Raw genomic sequence first — 23,421 nt, forward strand, 5'->3', positions numbered from 1 at the left:
TTTTTTTCTATCACTGATAGAAAAAGTGAAGAGAAAGTGTCTTATGCTTACGCTTCTGTCCTACACTAGGCTTACTTAAAGACATTGTTTAACTGCACAGCACAAATGACAAAAGATAGAAGCATGTAACTGCGGAGCAAATGACAAACAACTATCTGAAGTGCAGACAGGAACCAGGTTGTTTGTGCAGCATGAATCATCATGGCCCAATGACCTTGGACACAATACATATGACCTTTGAGCCGATCGTCGTTTGATTTTTAAAATTAAAAATTTTTTTTTAAAGCTGTCTGGATTAAGCGACGTACGTATTACCAGGGTCCAGATTAATGAGGGTTTACTGTATATTTTTAATTTTTGAGGCAATAATATTCTCTATACTACTTTAATTTCATCAAGTTCTCCAAATTTCAAAGAACTTTAATTTTGCATTTTATGAGCTAAAATTGGATAACTGGGTCTGACAAATGTGAAGTCTCCTCAGATTTCCAAAACTATTTTTATTCTACTGTCTATTAAAATTGTCTATTATTAGTTGGAAATATAGATGAGGGCAGCATGTACAGGGGGTCCCCGGTATCTGACTCCCCGCAGTTATGAGGTTGCAAATAATATGAAAACATAAAAAATATAATAGTATCCATGTACTTTGTTTTGACTTACATTGAAGCACCCCCCACTACACGCTTGACTTTTTCTGTCCTGCTCTTCCTGCTAGCATCCTCTTGACTCGACTCAACTCGCTCTACCTACGGTCAGTTTCTCGTTTACCGTTGCTTTTAGTAGACGCTTCTGATATTTTTGATAATTTTTACATTAAGTGAATTCTTAGTTTTCTGGTTTTTATTAACCATGCTTTCAAAGCAAAGTACTGATAATAAAACATCACAAAAAAAAGATAATCAATAAAACTGAAAAATAGTGCAACTTCAATAAACTTTACTTAACCTTAAATTGTTCATTATATTATAATAAAAAATGTATAATAAAATAATTGTCTCATCTTTCTGTTCCTTCAGTCTATTTTTTACTATGTACAAGTACATAATATGCATTACGAAAAATTGGTCCCTGTTTTAAGTGGAATTTTCTGGAACCATTTATCCTCAGATAACGAGGATTCCCTGTACTGAAAAAATTCCAAGAAAAATTTGTACTTGACCTTGAAACCATAGATCAATATATGTACTACTCCTCAGCACCTGAAAAACAATCTTTGTTTTGTGAAAAGGTTAATGCATATTTCATTAGTAATGGATAGAGATCTCTTTTAACATTATTTAAAAGAATAATAAAGTTTATTTATTTATTTTTTTACCTTATTAAAAATACATAAATCAGCGTTGTAAAGGCTGCCCTGAATGCTCAAACCAAGAGTTTAAATTTGCAATTAACACTTTAGGTGCATTTAGGGTGTGCAATCTCTGAAGCAATTAAGTGAGCTTGTTGGTCAGTTAAGAACTTAAATTTTTGGTAAATCAATATGTTTATTAGATGATAAATATTGATATTTGTTTTCGATTATTGTATGATTAATATATTGATTTTTATTTTTTCCTATCTCTGGAAGTAGATATAGGAAACCTTCAGCACGTTCAGGATTCAATACCTGCATTTTAATCCAGCCAGTGAGATCTTTAAAGGGATTACCAGGGTGGGGTTCTTCCACTGCAAGTGTGAAAATATAAGCATTTAAAATATCAGAGCTTGTCTGATATTGTTATGGTCCTATTTTTCATACTTGCAGAGATTTATCACCAGTCCTCAAAGAATCCCACCTTAGTTTTCCCTTTAGAAATCACAGGATCTTTTCCTGCCATGCTGAAGATGTCAACTGGTACTGGTTGGAAGAAGGGATGATAATAAAAAACCACATATCGATATATTGAAAATTTATTTATTATGCTGTTGAAGTTCTTGATTGCCGAGTGAAGTCAATTGTTTTATGGTATGTTCACCCTAACTGGGATGAAAATGCTAATTGCAAGTCTGAATTTCTTGGTTTGAGTGTGTAGGGTGGCCTTTAATGAGTTGGATGATTTTTGAAGCAATGTGAATAAAGATTCATAATTTTATGTCTCCAGGATTTTAATTGCCATATGTCCCTGGACACAAGTAAAAACAAATTATCTAAAATATTTTAGATTGCATTTGTGTTTCTTCAGATGATTTGTCTTTATCCTAAACATTTCATGCTTATCACTGTCAATTGTTTTATATTGACAATATGATCTTGTGTGAACTTTTGTATGTACACACAAATTAGTAATTTTTTTTCATGAGTGGAATATAAATATACAGCACTTATGTTCCCGTTTAAAACTTGTTAATATTTAAATATAGCATTTTCTAAATTCATTTTTATTCCCAAGTTTTATTTTATATTTGACACCTGAAGAGCTCATAGATTTTAATAAAATGTAACATTTAATGTTTAATTCACATATATAAAGGTGCATACAGAAAGTTCTACCTGTTTATTTCTTTCAACAGGAAGTTTAGAAATAATAGCCTATAACAGCCTATTTAAATTCCATTTCAAGATGACTGTTTGAAATAAATATCCCTGTTACAGTATCCTGGGATTTCCTCCCAAGAACTGATATACAAAAATTAATAATTCTTATCCTTGGAAAAAATTAAACCTCCCAAAAACTTCAATGTGAATTGGCCGTTAATACCAACAAATAAGCCATCTCAGCACATCATGAAAAGTGAAAGGTTCCATACTAAGACCTTACACCAATAATCCAGAAAAAATGCATTTCCCAAAGGTGCTTAAAAGTATTAAACAGTGACCCTGAAGCTTCAGATTAAACTGCCATTAGCAGGTAATGTTAGCTCAGCTGCAAATAGGTCATAGAGACATTATCCATGCACACCTTTTAACAATAGGTGATCCCCAGTCCTCAGTGCCATCACTGTAACATGGCACCTATAGTCAGACATCCTTATTGATTCCCCAAAATATGCAAGAGAATACCAGATTTTTTTTTAATCCTAACAGCATCCCAAGTACCAATTATGCTGATCTTGCTTTTGGATAATAAAACAAATGCCTTAAGCATTTTCTCCTTCAAAAAAATTATTTAATGTGTACTCTCTTCTGTAGCTAGGAAATATAAAACTAGGGTCTGATATCTGCCTTGCAGATTTACCTTTTCCTCTAAACCAAATAAGCTACTACTTATAGGTCCTAAGTTCCAAATAATTTTGTGATAGGCAGCTTTTATGAAGTAGCACTCTTTTTTTTAACTAAAAAATAATTTCCTGTAAAGTTTTTTATTAATACATAATTAGTATTAGCAATAGCCACATGGTGTAAGGAAGCCTATGGCTTATGCTGCACCAACCAAAAAAATAAAATAATAATAATAAGAAGAAGAAAATTAAAAAATAATTAATAAGAGAAGAGGAAATAGACAACCTTTGCATTTCCCACCTCCCCTAGGTAATTGTCCAGCTGACCTTTGAATTTCCCCAAACTGTCAGCCTCTACCACCTACGTAGGTAACTTATTCCATAATTTATAACTCACTAGCTAAAATAAAACCTACTGCAATCCAGTCTAAATATCTTTCCCCCATAACCCTAATTTGTCTCCTTGTTCTAGAATCATTTATAACCGTGAAAATTTTGTCTTCATTCGTTTTGCTTATGCCTCTCAGAGCCTTAAACACCTCAATCAAGTCTCCTCTAAGGTGCCTAGTTTCCAAGCTCTGCAACCCACCTATTCGAAGTCTTTTCTCATATGGACGCCCTTTTGCCAATCTCACCAGATGAGTTACACATCTTTGGACCCTTTCAAGAAGCACAACTTTCTTTAGGTGCAGTCTCCATACTTGAACACAGTATTCCAAGAGTGGGTTAACAATAGCCTTATATAATGGGATTATGACATTCTTATCTCTACTAGCAATTGTTTGATAAATCATCAATAGGACACAATGGGCCTTCCTTGCAACCAGTCTACAATGCTTGGAGAACTTCATGTCTGTCTGCAGTTCAACTCTGCCAAGTGTATAAGTTATTTTGGGGTTACTGTTCCCCAAGTGCAATACCTTACACTTTGCTGGATTAAAGCATAGCTGCCATTTTTCTGACCATCCCTGAAGTCTATCTAGGTCATTCTGAAGGAGCTCTGCTTGGTGGTGATCATTAACTATGTTACCAATCTTTACAACATCTGCAAATTTAAACATCATGCCCTCTATCCCTTCGTCAATATCATTTGTGAAAATCAAAAACAACAGTGGTCCTAATACTGATCCTTGGGGAACCCCACTTCCTACATCAACCCAATCTGAGGAATAACCATTTATCACAACCCTCTGCCTCCTGCCCCGAAGCCATCCAGCTATCCATTTAAGGATTTTTCCTGTGATTCCAGCCTGTTCCAGTTTGTAAAGTAACTGCTCGTGCGGGACTGAGTCAGATGCTTTGCTGAAATCCAAATTATCCCCTAAGTCCAGCTCTTGAATGACCCTGTCAAAATAGCTAACCAGATTAGTTAAACATGATTTTCCCTTTACCAAACCATGCTGAGTATCCTTCAGAATTCCATTTCTATCTCAGTGATTCTGATTTCCACCCTTGATCATAGCCTCCATGATTTTCCCTACTACTGAAGTTAGACTAACCAATTAGTCAATCTATAGTAAAGAAACCTAGTTTAATAGATTAGGAAGGAAAGCAGCCTTCTCTTTGTTTTCCTGTATATACTTACCTACTAGCCCCTTACTACTTGGTCACAAGTAACCTGGAAAGGAAAAGCTCTCCTTTAAGTTTTATAATTGCAGAGCTATATTATATTGTATTAAAAACGTAAACAAAATTATACACACACTTTATTTAAATATTCAGTAACAAAGGCTTGGTGTGTTATCTACATTACAGTTCCTATTCTGTAATGTACTCAATGTGATTTACTGCAGAGAAGTTACTTCTGCTGAAGTTGGAAACCCTTCAGTAAATTATGCAATAAATCTATTGCCTTTTGAGCATCATCATTGTCAGATCATCGTCGTCAGTAATTCAGTCTTGTGACTGGTCAGTTTCTCTGATGAGCTGTCTCCACCTTTGTCTCTCCTGTGCCATTTGTTTTAGTTCCTCAAAATTTCACAAAGCCCTGCTTTATCCAGCAACTTCCCAATGAAGTTATTTTTTGGTCTTCCCTGGGGTGTTTTCCCTCCACGGCATCCAGAAGCAAACCACCATTTGAGTCTAGTTCTTATTCTACCTAGAATTTTCCTTTGTTCCTGTACATGTCTTTCACATTTGATACTTTTTTTAGTCCATTTAATTTTTTCAATCCTGCGCCAGCACCACATCTCAAAGGCCTCGTCTCTTTTTGTCTCTCTTTGTAAGAATTCATGTCTCTGCTGCATATAGAGCCACTGACCAGATATGTCATTATTATTTTCTTCCTAATTTCCTGTGACATCTTCTGTGTAATCAATAATAGGTTATTCTTGAAAGATTGTTTTACCATTGCAATTCTGGTTGGAATCTGCTTGACATGAAATGTCCTGTGAAAATAACTGCCCCAGATACTTAAAGTGATCTACCTGTTCTATTCTTACTCCATCAATCTCTATTTGGAAGGGAATTGACCTTTTACCAATCATCATTGCCTTTGTTTTCATTACATTTATCTTCATTCCATACTTCAGTGCTTTCTTATTTTGTCTTCTGATCATTTTTTTGCAGCATAGCAGAGCAACCTGCTATTATGACCTGATCATCTGCAAACTTATAGTCTGTACATACTTTTCACTTATTTTAACCCTTACTTCTTATTCCCAAGTGCCTCCTTTATTATCATTTCAGCAAAAGCATTGAAGAATCATCTAATAAATCCACAAGGCTTTTGTGGATTTATTGGATGATTGTTTTCTACATCAGCATGTTCAGGAGGCAACTAGAGGGAGTAATACTCTTGATTTGATTATCAGTAGTGATTCTTCATGCATTAAGAATCTGCAGGTAAATGAACCACTAGGTGGCAGTGATCACAGTGTGCTGAAGTGGGATTTACTCAAAGAGGTAACTACAATTAGGGGTAAAGGGAAGGGTTATTGCTTTCGTAAAGGTGGCTACGATGGACTGAGACAGTATTTAAATTCTATACAGTGGGACCAACTGATGATGTTACCAACAGCAAATTCAAAATGGGAAGCATTCAAAGAACTTATCTTGGAAGCTACTAGGCTTTACATACCAACTAAGAAATATTGTTCAAGGTTTAGGTTCGAGCCCGTCACCACCAAATACGGAGGATGCGGAAAGGTCAGGGAATGACCACCGCATATCCCGTAGCAATATGGCCTTAGTTGCTAATGCTCCTAAAAACCAAATAACAAATAACAACAACAAGGTTTAGGCCTAAGTGGATGTCAGATGAACTAATGAGACATATGGCAGAGAAGAAACATGCATGGGATACATACAAATTAACACATGACACAGAAGCCTATGATAGATACAAGTTGATCTGTAACCAAGTTACAAAGGAGGTTAGGCAGGCGAAGGCAGATTACGAGAAATCTTTGGCAAGGGATGCAAAGAAAAACAGCAAAGAGTTCTTTACTTATGTAAACTCTAGCAGGAAGCGGATGAATCAGATTGGTCCACTTGATATCGATGGGTCAACTGTTGATGATCCTGCTCAGGTAGCTAACAAACTGAATGAATATTTTGCATCGACATTCACACATGAGGTGTTATTCAGCGAGGGGAATGTCAGAGGTGTATTCAACTCTGGCAGTAAGCTAGAGAATCTTGTAATAACTGAGAGTAAAGTGGAGGAGAAATTGTTGAAGATAAATACAAGAAAGGCACCTGGAGTGGATGGGATCTATCCAGTTATATTAAAGGAGGCAGCAAAGGAAGTAAGCAAACCCTTAGCCATAATTATGAGCGCTTCCTTGGACTCAGGGGAAGTACCCATGGACTGGAGATGTGCAAATGTGACCCCAATTCACAAAGGAGGATGAAAGGGTGACACAAGTAATTATAGACCTGTTAGTTTAACTTCTGTTCCTGGAAAATTAATGGAGGCACTGGTTAAAGAAGCACTGCAGGATCATCTAGACAAGACTTCAGTTATAGCTCAGACACAGCATGGTTTTGTTAAGGGGAAGTCTTGCCTGACCAATTTGATTGGATACTATGATGCAGTCACAAAAGAACTGGATGCAGGGAATAACTTTGATATTATATACTTGGATCTTAGAAAGGCTTTTGATACTGTTGCACATGGAAGACTGCTGCACAAATTGGAGCAGTGTGGCATTGGAGGCAAATTGCTTCTATGGATAAGGGGGTGGTTGAGGGGGAGAAGACAGAGTGGTAATCAATGGACACTGCTCATCGTGGACTAATGTTATTAGTGGAGTCTCTCAGGGTTCAGTATTGGGTCCATTATTGTTTTCTGTATTTATAAATGATATCGATGATGGTATATCAAGCTTAATGTCCAAGTTTGCAGATGATACGAAGGTTGGCAGGGTTGTCAAGGACACTACTGACACTATGCTACTGCAACAGGATCTGGAAAGGTTGAGCAGATGGGCTGAGAGGTGGCAAATGAAGTTTAACATTGACAAATGTAAAGTACTACATATGGGAAACAGCAACCCCAGAGCAACGTATCAACTCTGTGGTACTACACTGACAGTGGTAGAGAATGAAAGGGACATGGGGGTGGTTGTGCAGGCAGATATGAAGTTTTCTGAGCAGTGCAGACGGGCTGCAAGAGTAGCTCATGATGTATTGTCGATGATATATAGGAATTTTTCTAGCAGGGATAAGGAGGTGATTATTCCATTGTATAAGGCAATGGTCAGACCACACCTAGAGTACTGTATACAGGTCTGGAGGCCTCATTTGAAGGATGTAGAGATGCTGGAACGAGTACAGAGAAGGGCAACAAGATTAGTGAATGGAACAAAGGGGTGCTCTTACGAAGAAAGGCTTAAGTTTTGCAAATTACAGTGTCTGGAGACTAGGCACCGGCGAGGTGATCTGATAGAGGTGTATAAAGCCTTGAATGGTTTGAGCATGCTCACTGCTGATGAGATTCTTCCTCTTGCTGCGAATAATCACCTGAGAGGGCATAAATTCAAATTGAGAAAAGACGGATGTAGGATAGAAGTGAGGAAATTTGCCTTTAGCCAGCGGGTGGTTGGTTGGTGGAATAGACTTCCATCCCTTGTCGTGGAAGTTGATAGCCTAAATAAGTTTAAGGCTCAGCTGGACAGGTATTTCGAACGAACAGAGGGGTGAAGTGGAAGTGGTTATTTTTTATTTATTATTTTTTTTTATTTTTATTTATTTTTATTTTTTTTGGCTGATGCTGCATAAGCTTGCTTTCTTGCATCAAATGCCTCTACTAATGCTAATGCTAACAATCCAGATGAAAGTAAGCATCTCTGTCTTACTCCATTTTTAAATTTAGATTTTTCTGTCAGTTCTCCCTCACTCGTATCATTGCATTTAGTCTTCTATATAAGTCATAGATCAGTTTAGTAATCTTCTTGCATCCAATTTTCTCAAGCAATGGGAACAGTTCTCTCCAGATTACTCTATCAAAAACCTTTTCATAATCCACAAAACACACACAGATGTTTCTTCTCATGATATATATTTTCTCTCCCAACTTTCTCAACAGTCCAATAGCATATCTCATCAATCTGCCTCTGTGAAAACTGCACTGTGAGTCATCCAGAAATTGTTCAATGACTCTCCATGTGGACTGATATTTTTCAGCAGAATCTTGGATGCATGGGTAATAAGATTTATAGTTCTGTAATCTTGGCATACTGTTGGTGTCATCTTCTTGGGTATGGGGATTATGATTAAAGTGCAGAATTCCTCTGGCCAATGCTCATCCCTGTATATCTTCTTTATCATTTCAAATAAGGCTTTCTTCAGATTTTCTCCACTGTATTTTAAAATCAATTCCTGGTTTTATTATTGCTAAGAGACTTTAAGGCTGTGTTGAATTCATCTTTAGATAGTTCCTCCTCCATGTTTTCTTGTTCTTCTAGTGCCGTATTCTGCCATGTGTACTTGCTTGAATCTTCATAAAGTTCTTCAACATACCTCCTCCTTCTTTCCTTTTGTTCTTCGAAATTCAGTACTGTCATTCCCTTTTCATTCCACATTGCTCTCATTTGAATTCCTCTGCTCTTTCTTGTTAACTCTGATTTTTCTATGCACCAAGTCCATCCAACCTTGTTCTAGCATTTCAATCTCTTGACAGTTCTCTGCTGCCCACTCTTCTTTTGTCTTCTTACATTCCCTATCAATTTCATTCTTCAATCTACAATAGTTCCTTTGATCATCATAATTTTTTTTGGCCTTTCAGTCTCCTCCTCATCCATTTTCTGCAGTAAATATCTGTGATCCAAGGCTTCTTCCTAATTTTTTCTTTCTTCCCCAGAGTCTCCGATGCAGCTTTACAAGTCATTTTTGACTCTCCTCTCTAAATTTCTCAATGTTCCATCTCATGAATGATTTCTTTTTATTCAAGCACTTCAATTTTAGTTCCGCATTCATCTTCACGAGTGAGTGGTCTGAACCTCTGTCCACTCCCAGATAGGACATTGCTTTCTTCACTTGGTTATGTTATATGTTTAACTAAGATGTAATTAATTTGGTACCTTTGTGAGTCGCCAGGATTCTTCCATGTATATCTTCTATGGAGTACTGTCTTAAACCATGATATGCAACCATTAGACTCTCTTCTGTACAAAACTCCACTAAGTGTTGACCTCTTGTATTTCTCACATCTAGACCAAAGTTCCCCACAGTCTTTTTTCCCTTCTCTCTCTCTCTCCAACCACTGCATTCCAATCCCCCATAATTACCATGTTGTCTCTTGATCTCGTTTTCTGTATTAATTCCTCTAGCTGTTCATATGTCTCCTCAACTAATTTGGCAGCAGTATTTGAGGTTGGCATATAAACTTGTATAATTACCATGTCGACCAGATTTGCCACAAATCTGACCATGATAAGTCTGTGTCTGAACAATTCCACATCTACTAGTGCTCTCGTGAATCTTTTTGTAATAATTATTGCCACACATCCCTGTCTGCCACTACTTCCAGAGTGCACAACTTGATAGTATCCACTTACATATTTTCTCACTTCATTGTATCTTGTCTCTGCCACACAGTACATTTCTCATTTCACACTCTCCAGCTTTCAACATTGTTCATAAATTCCATGTCCTGATTCCACAACAGGAATTTCTCACATTGACAACCTGGAAGGGACCAACATCACCATCAGCATTCTGTTGTACTATGATGATTTCGTAGCTGCCAGATCTTTCAGACACTCTCTAGCTCTCTCATCATAAGATTACTTGGGATATGCTTTCTTTACAGGGTAGTTTCCCATTGCTTTCCGTGCCCCGTGTGTGTGCAAAAAATTAAATTAGTGCAAAACTAATTGAATAATGCATATGCATTATTCAATTAGTTTTGCACTAATTTAATTTATTTTATTTTATTTTTTTGCTGTTTATATCTTCAGTGAGGTGGCACTATTATTCCCTTCCTCTATCAATGTTTAGCTAAATGTCCAATATTTTCATGTTGATTCATTCAGGTTTAGCCCCAAATGAATAAATTTTAAATTATAGCTAGATAAGATGTTAAGTATTTATGCTATGCTGTAGCATAGGCAAACAATCAGCTGACCGTTAGGATAAAGAATGTTCCAACTGTCAAAATAAACACTTGTCTATAAATGGTTAAATATTACCTGATACCATGAAAAAACACTCAATCCTACTACAATGTAATTTTGGTAACAAGATGATCACCAAGAAAATCAAATAACTCTTCTTAATACCACATTTTCAACACAAAATTCAAGAGCATAGTAACTGTATTTAGCATAGAGAGCAGCCAATAGTGCCACAAGATAGGCATATCTTGTGGCACTATTGGCTGCTCCTTCTTCTTCTTCTCCTACATTACCTCATGCTTTTGTGTTTATATCTGGGAAACTACCTCTCTGCAACAGTTAAACACAGTCAACTAATTTTAGTATCCTTATCATCATTTACAAAATAATCAAATGAAACTGCTTTAGTTATGCCCCCAAAAAAAGTTAAAAAGTATATGATGTCATTTTTTGAAATTTAGTAGCTATTCCATTACTTGCTTTAAATCCTTCATGATTATGATGGAAAATGGTTTAGCTGTTGTAAATAAACATTCCTTGAATCATCTTGTAAGTACATATAGTACTATAACTTTGATCTTTATGTTATACTCAAAAACTGCCAGAATAGTTCATCGTAAACAGAATTACTGCAGACATAGGTAAATTTCATGACAGACCTATACGGAAGATTTTATGATTTTGTTTGAGTGAGAGACTGAGCATTTTGTGTTGACCTACAGGACTAAATTGCAGAAATGCTGAGTTTATGATCATCATTAAGTTTGTAGTAAAATATCAGTGCAGCTAATCGTAATATCACTAATTATAGTTCATTAACAGGAATTTTAAAGCATTATTCTTGTGGAGGTTTTGATATAAAATTGAAGTTCAAAATAGTGAGCAATTTGACTCACTGAAGCTTGAGTTATCTACTGTATTTATAAAAACCAATCAATAGCAACAATTAATAAATGAATGAATAGTAATTACAATTTCTGTACAGGATGGATTTATTCACTTGTAGTAAAATGTCAGAGCAGTTATTTGTAATAGCACTACAATCAGAGATATCAAAGCCTGAAGAAAACTAGATCAAAGATTGATTACATGTTTAAAAGGAAATGTCATATTTACCAATAAATCTACTTTGATTATGAATAGGCTAAAAACCTTATTTTATAAATTGAGCTATTTGCTCTTTTAGTGGGAAATATCTATTCAGTATCTCATTACATTTTTTGAAGTCCATTCAATGTGAAAATGACATTCCTGTAGGTGGCCATGTGATTTTTGCAAAATGCCAAAACTTAGAGCAAAGAGTAAGGGTGTGTGCAAGAAGTCAGAGCAATTTTTTTTTGTAATCCAGATAGATCAGAACATGCATTATGATGAATACTAGCTTGCAATCTTATCTCCACTCCTGCAAAGTGAAAGCAGTGTATTTTTCAGAAATAACTATTTCTATTAGCAGGATGAATCAACATTATTCCTCTTTACATTCCATTCATACATAGTTTTTTTAAAATTGCAAATGAATGAAATGCAATGGAAAAATCTTAGATAAAAATGCAATGAGCCCTCTCCATTTGTACATTATGGTTTCATTTGTGCTCAATGATAGACCCCCCCCCCATCTGACCTGAAAAACAGGTGTCATCAATCTTGGCCATCTTTAAAGAGTGGATCCACTTTACAAGTCCCTCTCAGCAGGAACATTCTCTTCCCTCCCACATTCTGTTAAAATCATTTTTATTTAAATTGTAGGAACACTAACATCCTGCTGCAACAAGAAAAGTCAACATTTTGACTTTAAAATAATGGTACACAGATAAGTTGCTTCTCTGCTGTCTAAAAATTTCAAGCTGATGGACACCATATTCAAAATTGAAATGAGAAAAAATTGAGTAGAACTTTCTTAAAGCACATTGTACAACTTTGTGTTAATATTCCTTTCTTTAAGTAAAAGTATTTTAATCTCGGTCTTTTAGGGGGAGTTGTTAACAGAGTTGCAAAGAGATTTCTAATGCCAGGTAGTGTGAGTTACTTTTGATTTTTGTGATTTAAGGGGAATGGTGTGCACTGACATAATTCAAAAATAATTTTTCCTCTCCTAACTTTAATAAAATTAACTTTTATATGCTAAATTGTTTTCTTTCTTAGTGAGTAGATTTTCTGCATGTAAATATGCATGAAATGTGGGAATTTTCAGCATGAAAAGTAATTTTATTATGAAATTATACTAACATTAAAATATAGCAGCATGTATCTAATAACAACTATGTCCAGAAAACCTTAATATTTAGTAAATTATTAGTTAGATGGGCGCCTCTGTAGCCAGGTGGGAAGGAGCAGCAGTGCGCCATGTTGCTTCTTGATTAGACCAGGGTTCGAGCCTGTCACCACCAAATACGGAGGATGCGGAAAGGTCAGGGAATGACCACCGCATATCTCGGAGCAATATGGCCTTAGTTGCTAATGCTCCTAAAAACCAAATAACAAACAAACATTAGTTAGATGTAAATTAGTAGTGTATCATTATTATTTCTGACCAGTCTACTGATGATTTTAAGCAGTAAGAGTTTGAGTTTATTCTCCTGTTGGCACAATATAATATCCCCATAATATAGTACTGATATTTATCTCAGTAAGTTATTTATTAATATATTCACAGCATTGTCGCATTTTCCCTTGTTTTCTTCCCAAAAATGAATCTTCCACTCCCCTCCCTTCCCTTGGGCTTTTCCATACAGTACTGAATTAAATGATCTCTGGGTTTTTCATTTCACTCCAATACACTGTTCTTCGAGCATTGGTTTCCATACTTCATGTAGCAGTTTGCCCTCTAACTCAGCCAAAATTTTATAGTTAAGTAATTATAACTCTTGCTCAATTTTTTGTATACTGAAATATGTTGTTCATTACTCTTAACTTGTTACTGTCAGTAATCATGTTTAGAAGCTTAAATTGCAGCCCATCGTATCACCTAAATCATTCTTAAACCAAAAAAAAAAAAAAAAATGCTTCTCTAATAAAAGAAAACAGTTGGTGTTATTTCTCACCTCTGTGAATCAATAAATCTCCTCTGTGATATTATACTTGTTACTCTTTGGGAGAGGTCTGGGTTCATGTCCTATTGGACTGGAGGAATTTCTAGAGGCTTCTGTATTAAGGGCTATAGATAGCATATCTCAGACAGAGGTGTGCCTGAGATTTGCCCTCCCCCATGAGCTGTTTCCAATTTTCAGCCTGCACAACATGCAAATTGTCCTATGAACACACACACCTGTTCAGAAATAATACACAGTGGCAAAATATGGTTAAAGTTGGTAATGTACCTAAATCCCCCCCCCCAACACACACACACACACACACACACACACACACACACACACACACACACACACACACACACACACACACACACACACTTTCATTGTCTTGACCATGTCTCTCTATCTGTCCAACCTTGTAACAACTTGATTCCCAGTGGATGGATTTTAATGAAATTTTCTTATTGCCTTTTAGAAATATTTATTAAGTCATTTGAAATTTTATTAAAATTGTACAATTAGAAATCCAATAATTATTATTTCATAGATTAAATATAGTTTTAATGCTATATTGTTAGCTTTAGACAGTACATGCACACTCCACATGTATTGTTATGTAAGACTTGTGAAGAGATATATAGAGATGAGACTTTAAAAAAAAAGAGTATATGGGAGGAGAGTAATAAACAGTATACAGTTGCAGTTAAACTGAACAGCTAGATTTAGAGAATGTAAAACTATAGAGATATAATCTTAGTAATTAATTGATAAGGAGATAACTGTATTTACTTTTCACTTCTGTTAATCACAGAAAAAGAAAAGAAATTCAATTAACTTAAGAATAAATGAATGTGCATGGAATGTAACACACTGCATATGTTAACTAACTTGTTTAAATTAACAAATAATTATTGCTTATATCATGTATCTTTACACTAGAAAGAGAATCTGTGTTAGTCTACATTTTATGCATCAGCAGCCATGCAAATGAGGGCAGGCTGGCTTTGAGCTGGAATGGGGGTATGATCCAAGGCAGTAAAACATCTTATATGATGGCATTTAGACTATTGGTGTCTGTATTAATAATATTATCCTATAAAAATAATATGAATGAATGAATCCCTTTAATTCATTATAGCTATTTTTAGTCCATTATAAAAAAATTAAGCCCATACCCAATGTGAATATAGCTGCCATTTTGGTTATTTACAAAATTGTGATCTTTTGGTCACAGCAAGGTGCATTTCCTCAGAATTGTTCTCAAATGCTCCATTGGCTGCTGAACCACCAGCAGAGACTTGTGCTTATTACTAAATACATTATCTTCTAAGAATCCCCACAAAAAGTAATCACAGGGTATTAAATCCTGGCAGAACAGTGGCCATTTAATGGAACCCTGCCATCCAATTTATCAACCTGGAAACTTTTCATCTTATAATTCATGGATAAATTTTGTATAATGAGCTGGTGCTCCATCCTACATATATTAAAAAAAAAAAAAAAAAAAGGCAATGCTGAAATTTTGATTTTCTATTGTATTAATGGAATGATTTTGTCTTTTAGCAGTCTTCTTGACCACTTTCAAGCCAGGAGCATGTAAATATGTGTTATTAAAGAATAAATGGGGATTGTTTAAATGAGTAATAAATACAGTTATGGCAATTAACAGTTCCATTTAGTTTAAATGTGGCTTCATCAGTACATAAAATAAATAATATCTGGGTTTGTATCACACATAGCCGAAAACTGTTTGACAAATTCCAATCTTCTATCTGGGTCATCCTCATTAAAATTTTTTAGCAACACAGGATGATAAAACAGTTTAAGTTCCTATTTAAGCTTGTTTCGGGTATTTTACGTTTCAAACTTTTTTTGAGGTTTTTTCAGACTTCATTTTTCTGATATCCTCTCTTACAAGGTCTACCAGGTTTTGGTAGATTGTGCACTGTTTGCACTTCAAAGTTCTTCACAATTTGCTTTAGGTCTTTATTTTAGGTGGATTACGTCCAAAGAACTTCTTGAAGTGACATGCAACTTCTTCAGCATTTTGTGTGTCACTTTACAAGACTCATCGTACTTTTCCTGTGTTCAAGTTATTCTGAAACAACAACAAAAAAAATTAAAAGATATTTTTCCAATAACTTATACATATAAGTCAACAGTAATTCAAGGTAATTTCTTTACTTATAGATTACAGTTATATGTTTGCATTTGAAAAATATGCTATTCCTAGTTAATTTTACACAGCTTATCATTCAAATTGTGTCCCACCTAAAAAGAATAGATAGATTAGCCTACAAATTCCATACATAACTGATGTATATGGATTTTAATGATTAAAATGTCAAGCTGTAAGTATAAGGTCCAATCAGATTTGCTCACAAGGCTAGTGACTACACGTCTTTTCAGGAGCCGCTAGGTGAAATTTTATTTATTGATTTAAAATTATTTTCTCTCTAACTTTTGATTTAAAATTAATCTTGTTGTATTTGTTTTTGATTTCCTGATTAATTTGGTGTATTTGTCCTTTACTTGGCCCTTGTAATTGCTTAAAAAACCACAGTCGACTTCTGCTGGCATTATATCATATCTATAAGAATGTTTTGAATGTTGCTGTCGTTGTCTTAATATTGATATGGCAGATACAGGAGGTTTGTACATACCTTTGTAGCAGTGTAATCAGTATCAGAAGAGGCTTATACTATAATTTATAGTACTACATACATGATTTAATAACTTAACTTCATCACATAGTCCATAACATACAACATTAATATTTGTACAGCTTTTAGTATCGGTGATTTGGCATGGATATAGTATCACAAATAGGTCACTTGAGAGTTCAAATAATGTAGGTTGGCAATTGATAGTTAAATTTATTATCTATTATAACTACTTAGAATTTACAAATGTAATGTTATAGCTTAATATGAAATACATATACTGTAAGCTCGATATTGAAGTATATACAAAGTCAGTCATGCAAAATTCATACCATAACCGGTGCATAGTGTTATTACTGCATTAGGATATAAATTTAGTGTAGTATTTTTAATTATACTGAATATGAACTGAAATCATGCTTCAGACTAGAGCTGCAAAGCAAAAGGTTCAAGGTAGTGGGAGTGCCATGGATTGGGGGAGAAGTGAGGGGGGGATGGTTGTCCTCTGAATCACAGCCTTATGAAATGTACTGCTTGTGTAATGTTTGCAGAACGATCAGGAATCGGACATGATATTTCAATGGGGATGTATTTGTGTGTGCCCAATGTAAAGAGTGTGAGATGTGTTAGAAGCCAACTCAGCATTGTTAGGGCCTTTATGAGAGCTTGAAGAACAGGGTCGATGCCCCCAAAGGATTTAACTTGGGGAGTCCATCAAGCTCTCAGCTGCCCACATCAATGTCAGAGCTTGCACTTGATCATCAAGCAACACAGTGGTAATTCCCAAGGTAGAATGCGCTGGTCCCACAAGAGCTAGTTGTTGTTGGTGACTCAATTGTCAGGGAAATGGGAAATATATTGTGTAAAAAGGATAGGTGGAATAGGACCAGGGTATGTCTGCCAGGGGCAAAAGTTGATGATGTAGTGCAGATCACTGAGGAATATTGTATCCCATCAGTTTTGCACAATCTCTACAGGCCCGAAATGATTGACAAGGATCTCATCACGTACTTCTTCCTATTTTGTCTGGGCAGAATTGCAGACACTTTCAAATTTAACCCATCTGTTAAGGCACAAAAGGTGATATTGTTGTACACTTTGGCACTAAGGACATTTTAAGAGTAGGAGATTTGCGGACTTAACAAGTACAGGTCAATGTTGAAAAAAAAGTCGGGTTAGGGTTAAATTTGAAAGTGACTACAATTCTGCCCAGACATGATAGGAGGGAGTACATGATGAGAGCCTTGTCAATCATTTCGGCCCTGGAGAGGTTATGAAAAGCTCATAGGGTAGAAATTTTCTCAGTGTGGTCTGTGCTTGTTAACAGGAGAGAATGCTTCTACAGGGATGGGATACACTTAAATAAAAAAAGGTGCAAGAATATTTGTTGATGATATTGAGGCAGTACTAGGTGGGTTGGAAAACTGTTTGCTTGGGGGAATACACAGACTAATAGGTTAACAGTAGCCACATGCTGAGGTGGAAGTGATTCTATTGGGATGAGCAGCAGGCTGGAAAGCAAGGTGCTGAGGATTTCAAGAACTGCTGGGAGTCATCAAGTAAATACATGGGTTATGTTAGGGTAACTAAGAGTAAGAACACCTGTATGCATGTGTATACTTGCATGTACACCAATGCTAGTAGTATAGTAAATAAAATTGATGAATTTTAAGTGCTGGTCAAGACAGAGGTGGATACTATGAGAATATTAGAGACAAGTTGTCACTCAGATAATAAGAGATGCAGAATTTGAATTTGGGGAGTGCAATGTATACAGGAGGGGTTCTGCTGTTAGTTAAGAACCACACAAAATCTAAGGCAGTGCCTCCAAACTGACATAAGCATTAGGAAAGCAAAAATGAGGGTAGGAGTTCATTATAGGCCTAATGACTCTGATGAGTACAATATAACTATTTCTGTGTATAATTATACAGAGAAATAGAGTGGGCCAATAAACCAGAGTATCTCATAATGGGGAATTTTAACTTCCCAGATATTGACTGGAACTTGTGGTTGTCACTACTTTCAAGGAATTGATCTTGGAAACTGCTAGGCTTTTCATAGAAACTAAGAACTACTGTTCAAGGTTTAGGTCTAAATGAATGTCAGATGATCTAATGAGACTCGTGGCAGAGAAGAAAAATGCATGTCATGCATATAAAGTATCAGGTGACACTGAAAGTTTTTTTAGTCTCTAAAAAAAGTCACAAATGGGGTTAGACAAGCCAAGGCAGATTATGAGAAATCTTTGGCAAAGGATGCAAAGACTTCTTTACTTATGTAAACTCTAGAAGGAAGGGGATGAATCAGATTGGTTACTTGATATCAGTGATTCAACTGTTGATGATCCTGCTCAGGTAGTTGACAAACTGAATAAGTATTTTGCATCTACATTTACCCATGAGGAATTCTGTAGGGAAGTGGAGAGACTAGATGTTTATCAAACTCTAACAGTGAACTAAATGATTTTGTAATAACTGAGAGCAAAGTGGAAGAGAAATTGTTGAAGTTAAAGATAAAAAGGCGCCTGGGACGGATGGGATCTATTCAATTATATTAAAGGAGGCAGCAAAGAAAGTAATCAAATCCTTAGCCATAATTATGAAAGCATCCTTGGATTCAGAGGAGGTCCCCCATAGACTAGATATGCATCCCTATTCACAAAGATGGATCAAAGGGTGACAAGTAATTACAGACCTGTTCTGGGGAAAATAATGGAGTCACTTCTTAAAGAAGCAATGCAGGATCATCTAGGCAAGACTGCAGTTATAATTCAGACACAGCATGGGTTTGTTAAGGGAAAATCTTGTGTTAAATTTGATTGAATACTACAATGTGGTCACAAAGGAACTGGATGCAAAACATAATTTTGATATCATATTCTTGGATTTCAGGAAAGCTTTTTATACTGCTGCACATGGAAGACTGCTGTACAAATTGCAACAGTATGGCATTAAGGGCAAGTTGCTGCTATAGATGAAGGAATGGTTGAGATGGAGAAGAAAGAGTGGTAATCAGTGGACACTGCTTTTCGTAGACTATTGTTATTAGTGGAGTTCCCCAGAGTTCGATGTTGAGGCCATTGCTGTTTTCTATATTTATCAATAATATTGATGAAGGTAGATCAGGCTTAATGTCCAAGTTTGCAAATGATACAAAGGTTGGTGACAGGGTTGTTAATGACAGTAAAGACAGTATGCTACTGCAATAGGATCTAGAAAAGTTGGGCAGATGGGCTTTCTGCTACCCAAATGCAAAGTACTGCATATGGGTAGTAGTAACCCCAGAGTAACATACTAAATATGCAGTACTACACCCAGGGTAGTGGAGAATGAAAGAGACCTTGGGGTATTGTACAGTCAGATATAAAGTTTTCTGAGCAGTGCAGACAGGGTACCAGAGCATCTCATGGGGTCTTTTCAATGTTATACAGGAATTTTGCTAGCAGAGATAAGGAAGTGATTTTCTGTTTGTGTAAGGCAATGGTCAGTCCGGTGGACTATCTAGTAGCCAGCCTGCAAAACAACATTTTAGTGCTGTGCCCTTGAAGTGTAAGGAAGAGTGGATCTCTCCATGATAACCTAAAAAGACATCAATCATACTTCGTGATAGAAGAGTTGGGGAGGGGGTTTGATAGAGCTTTGGTCTGGAGACTAAACATAGGTTCCACCAATTGAAGCCTCCAATAAATAAAGTGGCGGTATTGAGGCGGTTGATGAGAGTCATCTACCACCTAATATTGCTTGGTAACACAGAGGGGTGGCATTTCTCTGTGTGGTGTGGGCAACACACCTTGACCCCTGCTTACATTGGTTCACACCCTGGTGGTCACCTCCAGTATGCTAGTTGCCATATTTCAGGACTAACAGCCCCACCATTGTGAAGGTGCAACCAGGGGATTTGGCTGTCGTAGACTAACTGGACTTTGCCGAAATTAGGTTGACTTGACCGAGTGTCACCATAATCAGTTCATCAATGTTTTAGACTCCCAGGTAGCAATTATGTTCAGGAACTTCAGTGTATGCAATGCAATGCAGGGTAATGGTGCTACTACTGACCATTAGTTTTTACTAAGATATACAGTGGCCCCTCGCTTTACGATATTAATCCATTCCAGAGACACCATCGTATCATGAAAATATTGTAATGTGTTAACATTATCACTGGTTAGTAGAATCAACAGCTTTATAGAATCAAGTTTCAAAAAACCAATTCAAATCGTTAAAATGTGCTACACTTTCTTTGTTATCATATATTCGGTTATAAGAATCAATTTTGAATGGCATTGTGATATTTTTCTAAAGCACTTTTCTGGAAGTCACTACCGAAAAACAATTTGCAGTTTCTGGTTTATTGGTCTTTTCTGTTAATGTAATTATAAACAGGTAGTCAACTTGATCTTATTGCATTTGTGATAATACCATTTGCTGAAATTCTCTGTTTTTTTTTGTTTTTTTTATTATGGTGAAATGTTTCCCCCTTAATGAAATCTTCAATCATATAAAAAACGTACATTTTCAGAATCTTCTCTTCCTTACTATTTTTAAGCTTCTTTAACTTGTTACTCCATACCTCACTTGTGTGTATTGTGTTAGTTGCAATTTGTGTGTTCTTTGTTATTGATTGCTTATCTTTTTTACTGTTTAACATGATCGTTGGATTTTATAACCAAAAAAAAGTCAATGAATAGAAATATCAATTAGTTAGTGTGTGTATATTACAGTCTCAATTAAGCTACACACATAAGCATATTTTTATTTTGCTAACGTGTGGAAAATGTTCTTCCGATTTTCACATATCATTTAATTTTGTTAATTGGTAATGTAATAGAGTGTAAAATTGTGCTTTATATCTTTACTTTTATAACTTGTGGATAATATTCCTCCTATTTTAGCTTATTAGAATCACTGTTTAATAGAATTAAAATTTAATTCACAAACGATGTTCAAGATAACTAGCACTTACTACATATTGTATAGTGAATGGTATTTTATTATGGAGAGTCTATCGTAAAATGATTTGATCATAAGTGAAACAATCGTAAAGCAGGGGTCCACTGTACTTAGTTATTCATGTTGGAATAAATTTGCAGTTGTGCATATTTCTCAGTATAACTTGTAAATTCTGAAATTTTCATCACAAAGGCAAGTGCTTTCTCCCAGCATGGAAAAACTTTTACAGTACCTACCTTAAACACTGTCCTCTTTATTAGTGTTTCAGATTTTCTAGTCATAGAAAAGGTTTTATTGCATGATGCAGTGAAAACTAATAGTCCTATTTTGTCATAATATGTATGCTTTTTTTTTTTTTTTATAGATTGATGATGCCTTACTGCTAGTTAGTGATGAAGCAGTCGACACATCATGTGATGAAAATAGTGATGTTGATATGATAACATGATATTCTTTGTTCTTCTTCTCACTGTATTACCTTTAATTTAATTTTTTTTTTCTTTTAAGTGTGGTTGTGATTAATGTATAGTGATTGCTACAAAATCTGCACAAAAGAAAAGGTGCCTTAAAAAGACTAAGATGTAAGAAGAATATTTTCACATTATTTTAGATTGTTTCATAGTATTTAATTTTAAACTTTTAGTATAATTATTCAGATAGAAGTGAATTCTGTTATAGTTGTACACTGTACATAGGCATAAAACCTCCTTTTCATTTTTTTACAGCACTGTGGTTTGTGATCTTATAATTCTACGCCTATTTGATTGAGAATTTTATTGAATTACTTTTCTTTATATACGGTAATAATATTCCCAGTTTTAGGGTTTTTTCTTTATTTAATATTAGATAGTGACATGTTTTCTATTAGTCACTGTTCATGTACTTGACGTTTCTTAATATGTTAAGAAATATTATCCATTCTAGTCCACTAAAGCATATTTTGTATGCAATCATTTTTATGTATTGTGTAATCCATGTAAAAGAAAGGTGAATCTTCCTGTGGTATGTTCATTGCACTTAATTTTATAAAAGGAGGTGTAAATTATCATGTCCTCATAAATGTGCACTTTTAGAAGGTCAACGGGTAGCAGATGGAGTTTAACTTCCTAACTATATGTGATAAATACCACAGGAAAGATTGAGCTGTACGTGTAAATAAAAATTTTGCACATTTTCAGAATGTTATTTTGTTGTCATTGTGGTTTTTATTTGCATTGCATGATGAATGCCAAAAAATCAACACTAATATAATGACAAGCTAGAGTTGTGCAGTATGCAGGGGATCTATGTGCAAGGTTTGATTTGGAGGTCCAATTTTAATTAATTAAAAAATTATTTATTATATACACACACACTGTAATATACACTGCCTACTATTAATATCCATGCGGTACTCAAGCACCACTTGTCGGACAACTATACTGGTGTGCAAAACTTAAGGACAACCACTATTTCTGAAGGTTACAGCCACAAAATCTTTACTTAAGGTACTTATGAGAGTAGATTCAGTCTCAGCAGCTAATCTGGCAAGAGGGTGGCACACGGTAACATCACTGAAAAGGATTGATATGGTGGTTGAGGTGTTCTCATCTGGGGAGGCATTATCTTGGATGGACGTACACACCTCCAGATACTGGAAGGCGGTACTGTAACCGGTGCACACTACTGTACTGAAGTAATCCTTTCCCACATGAATTTGTTCTGTTCACCAATCTAAATCCCATCGAACACATATGGGAGACTCTGGGGAGATGCCTAGTGGCACATTCACACCCAGCTGACAGAGGAATGGATGATGTAAGAACTTATCAACAACATTGTTCTATGGACAGGCAGTGCAAAGCCTACATTGACATTAGGGGTGGCCATATCTCCTACTGAGGATTGCATCTGTATCATGGCAGCCATTTTTGAATAAAGTCCCTCTGTACTGTTTTGTTTCCTTCATCATTTCTGTACCACACGAAGTTCCTTTGGTATGCTTTTCCCATATCGAGGCCACTCCTATGAGAAGCTACAAGTGAAAACCTGACTGGTCCTTAAATTTTGCACACCAGTGTATAAATATGCTTCT

At 35.6% G+C, this 23,421-nt stretch overlaps 1 protein-coding gene across 3 annotated transcripts in view; it reads left to right on the top strand.

The window, feature by feature from the left end:
• Nucleotides 1-22,490, top strand: part of Lerp (lysosomal enzyme receptor protein) — a 441,548-nt gene extending 419,058 nt beyond the window's left edge. Inside the window, exons 42-43 of one of the 3 annotated variants that reach the window (XM_090379900.1) lie at nucleotides 12,671-12,712; nucleotides 21,712-21,817. In XM_090379900.1, coding sequence (XP_090236026.1) covers nucleotides 12,671-12,706 — 36 coding nt within the window. In that variant the 3' untranslated portion in view covers nucleotides 12,707-12,712; nucleotides 21,712-21,817. Of the gene's footprint in view, nucleotides 1-12,670; nucleotides 12,718-21,711 lie in introns of all 3 variants that reach the window. The other 2 variants (XM_090379901.1, XM_090379899.1) reach the window with 2 other exon arrangements.
• Nucleotides 22,491-23,421: the final 931 nt, after the last annotated feature.

Source organism: Mastigoproctus giganteus, chromosome 8, assembly GCF_048544385.1.
Source record: "Mastigoproctus giganteus isolate SK-2022 chromosome 8, ASM4854438v1, whole genome shotgun sequence".
NCBI lineage: Eukaryota > Metazoa > Arthropoda > Arachnida > Uropygi > Thelyphonidae > Mastigoproctus > Mastigoproctus giganteus.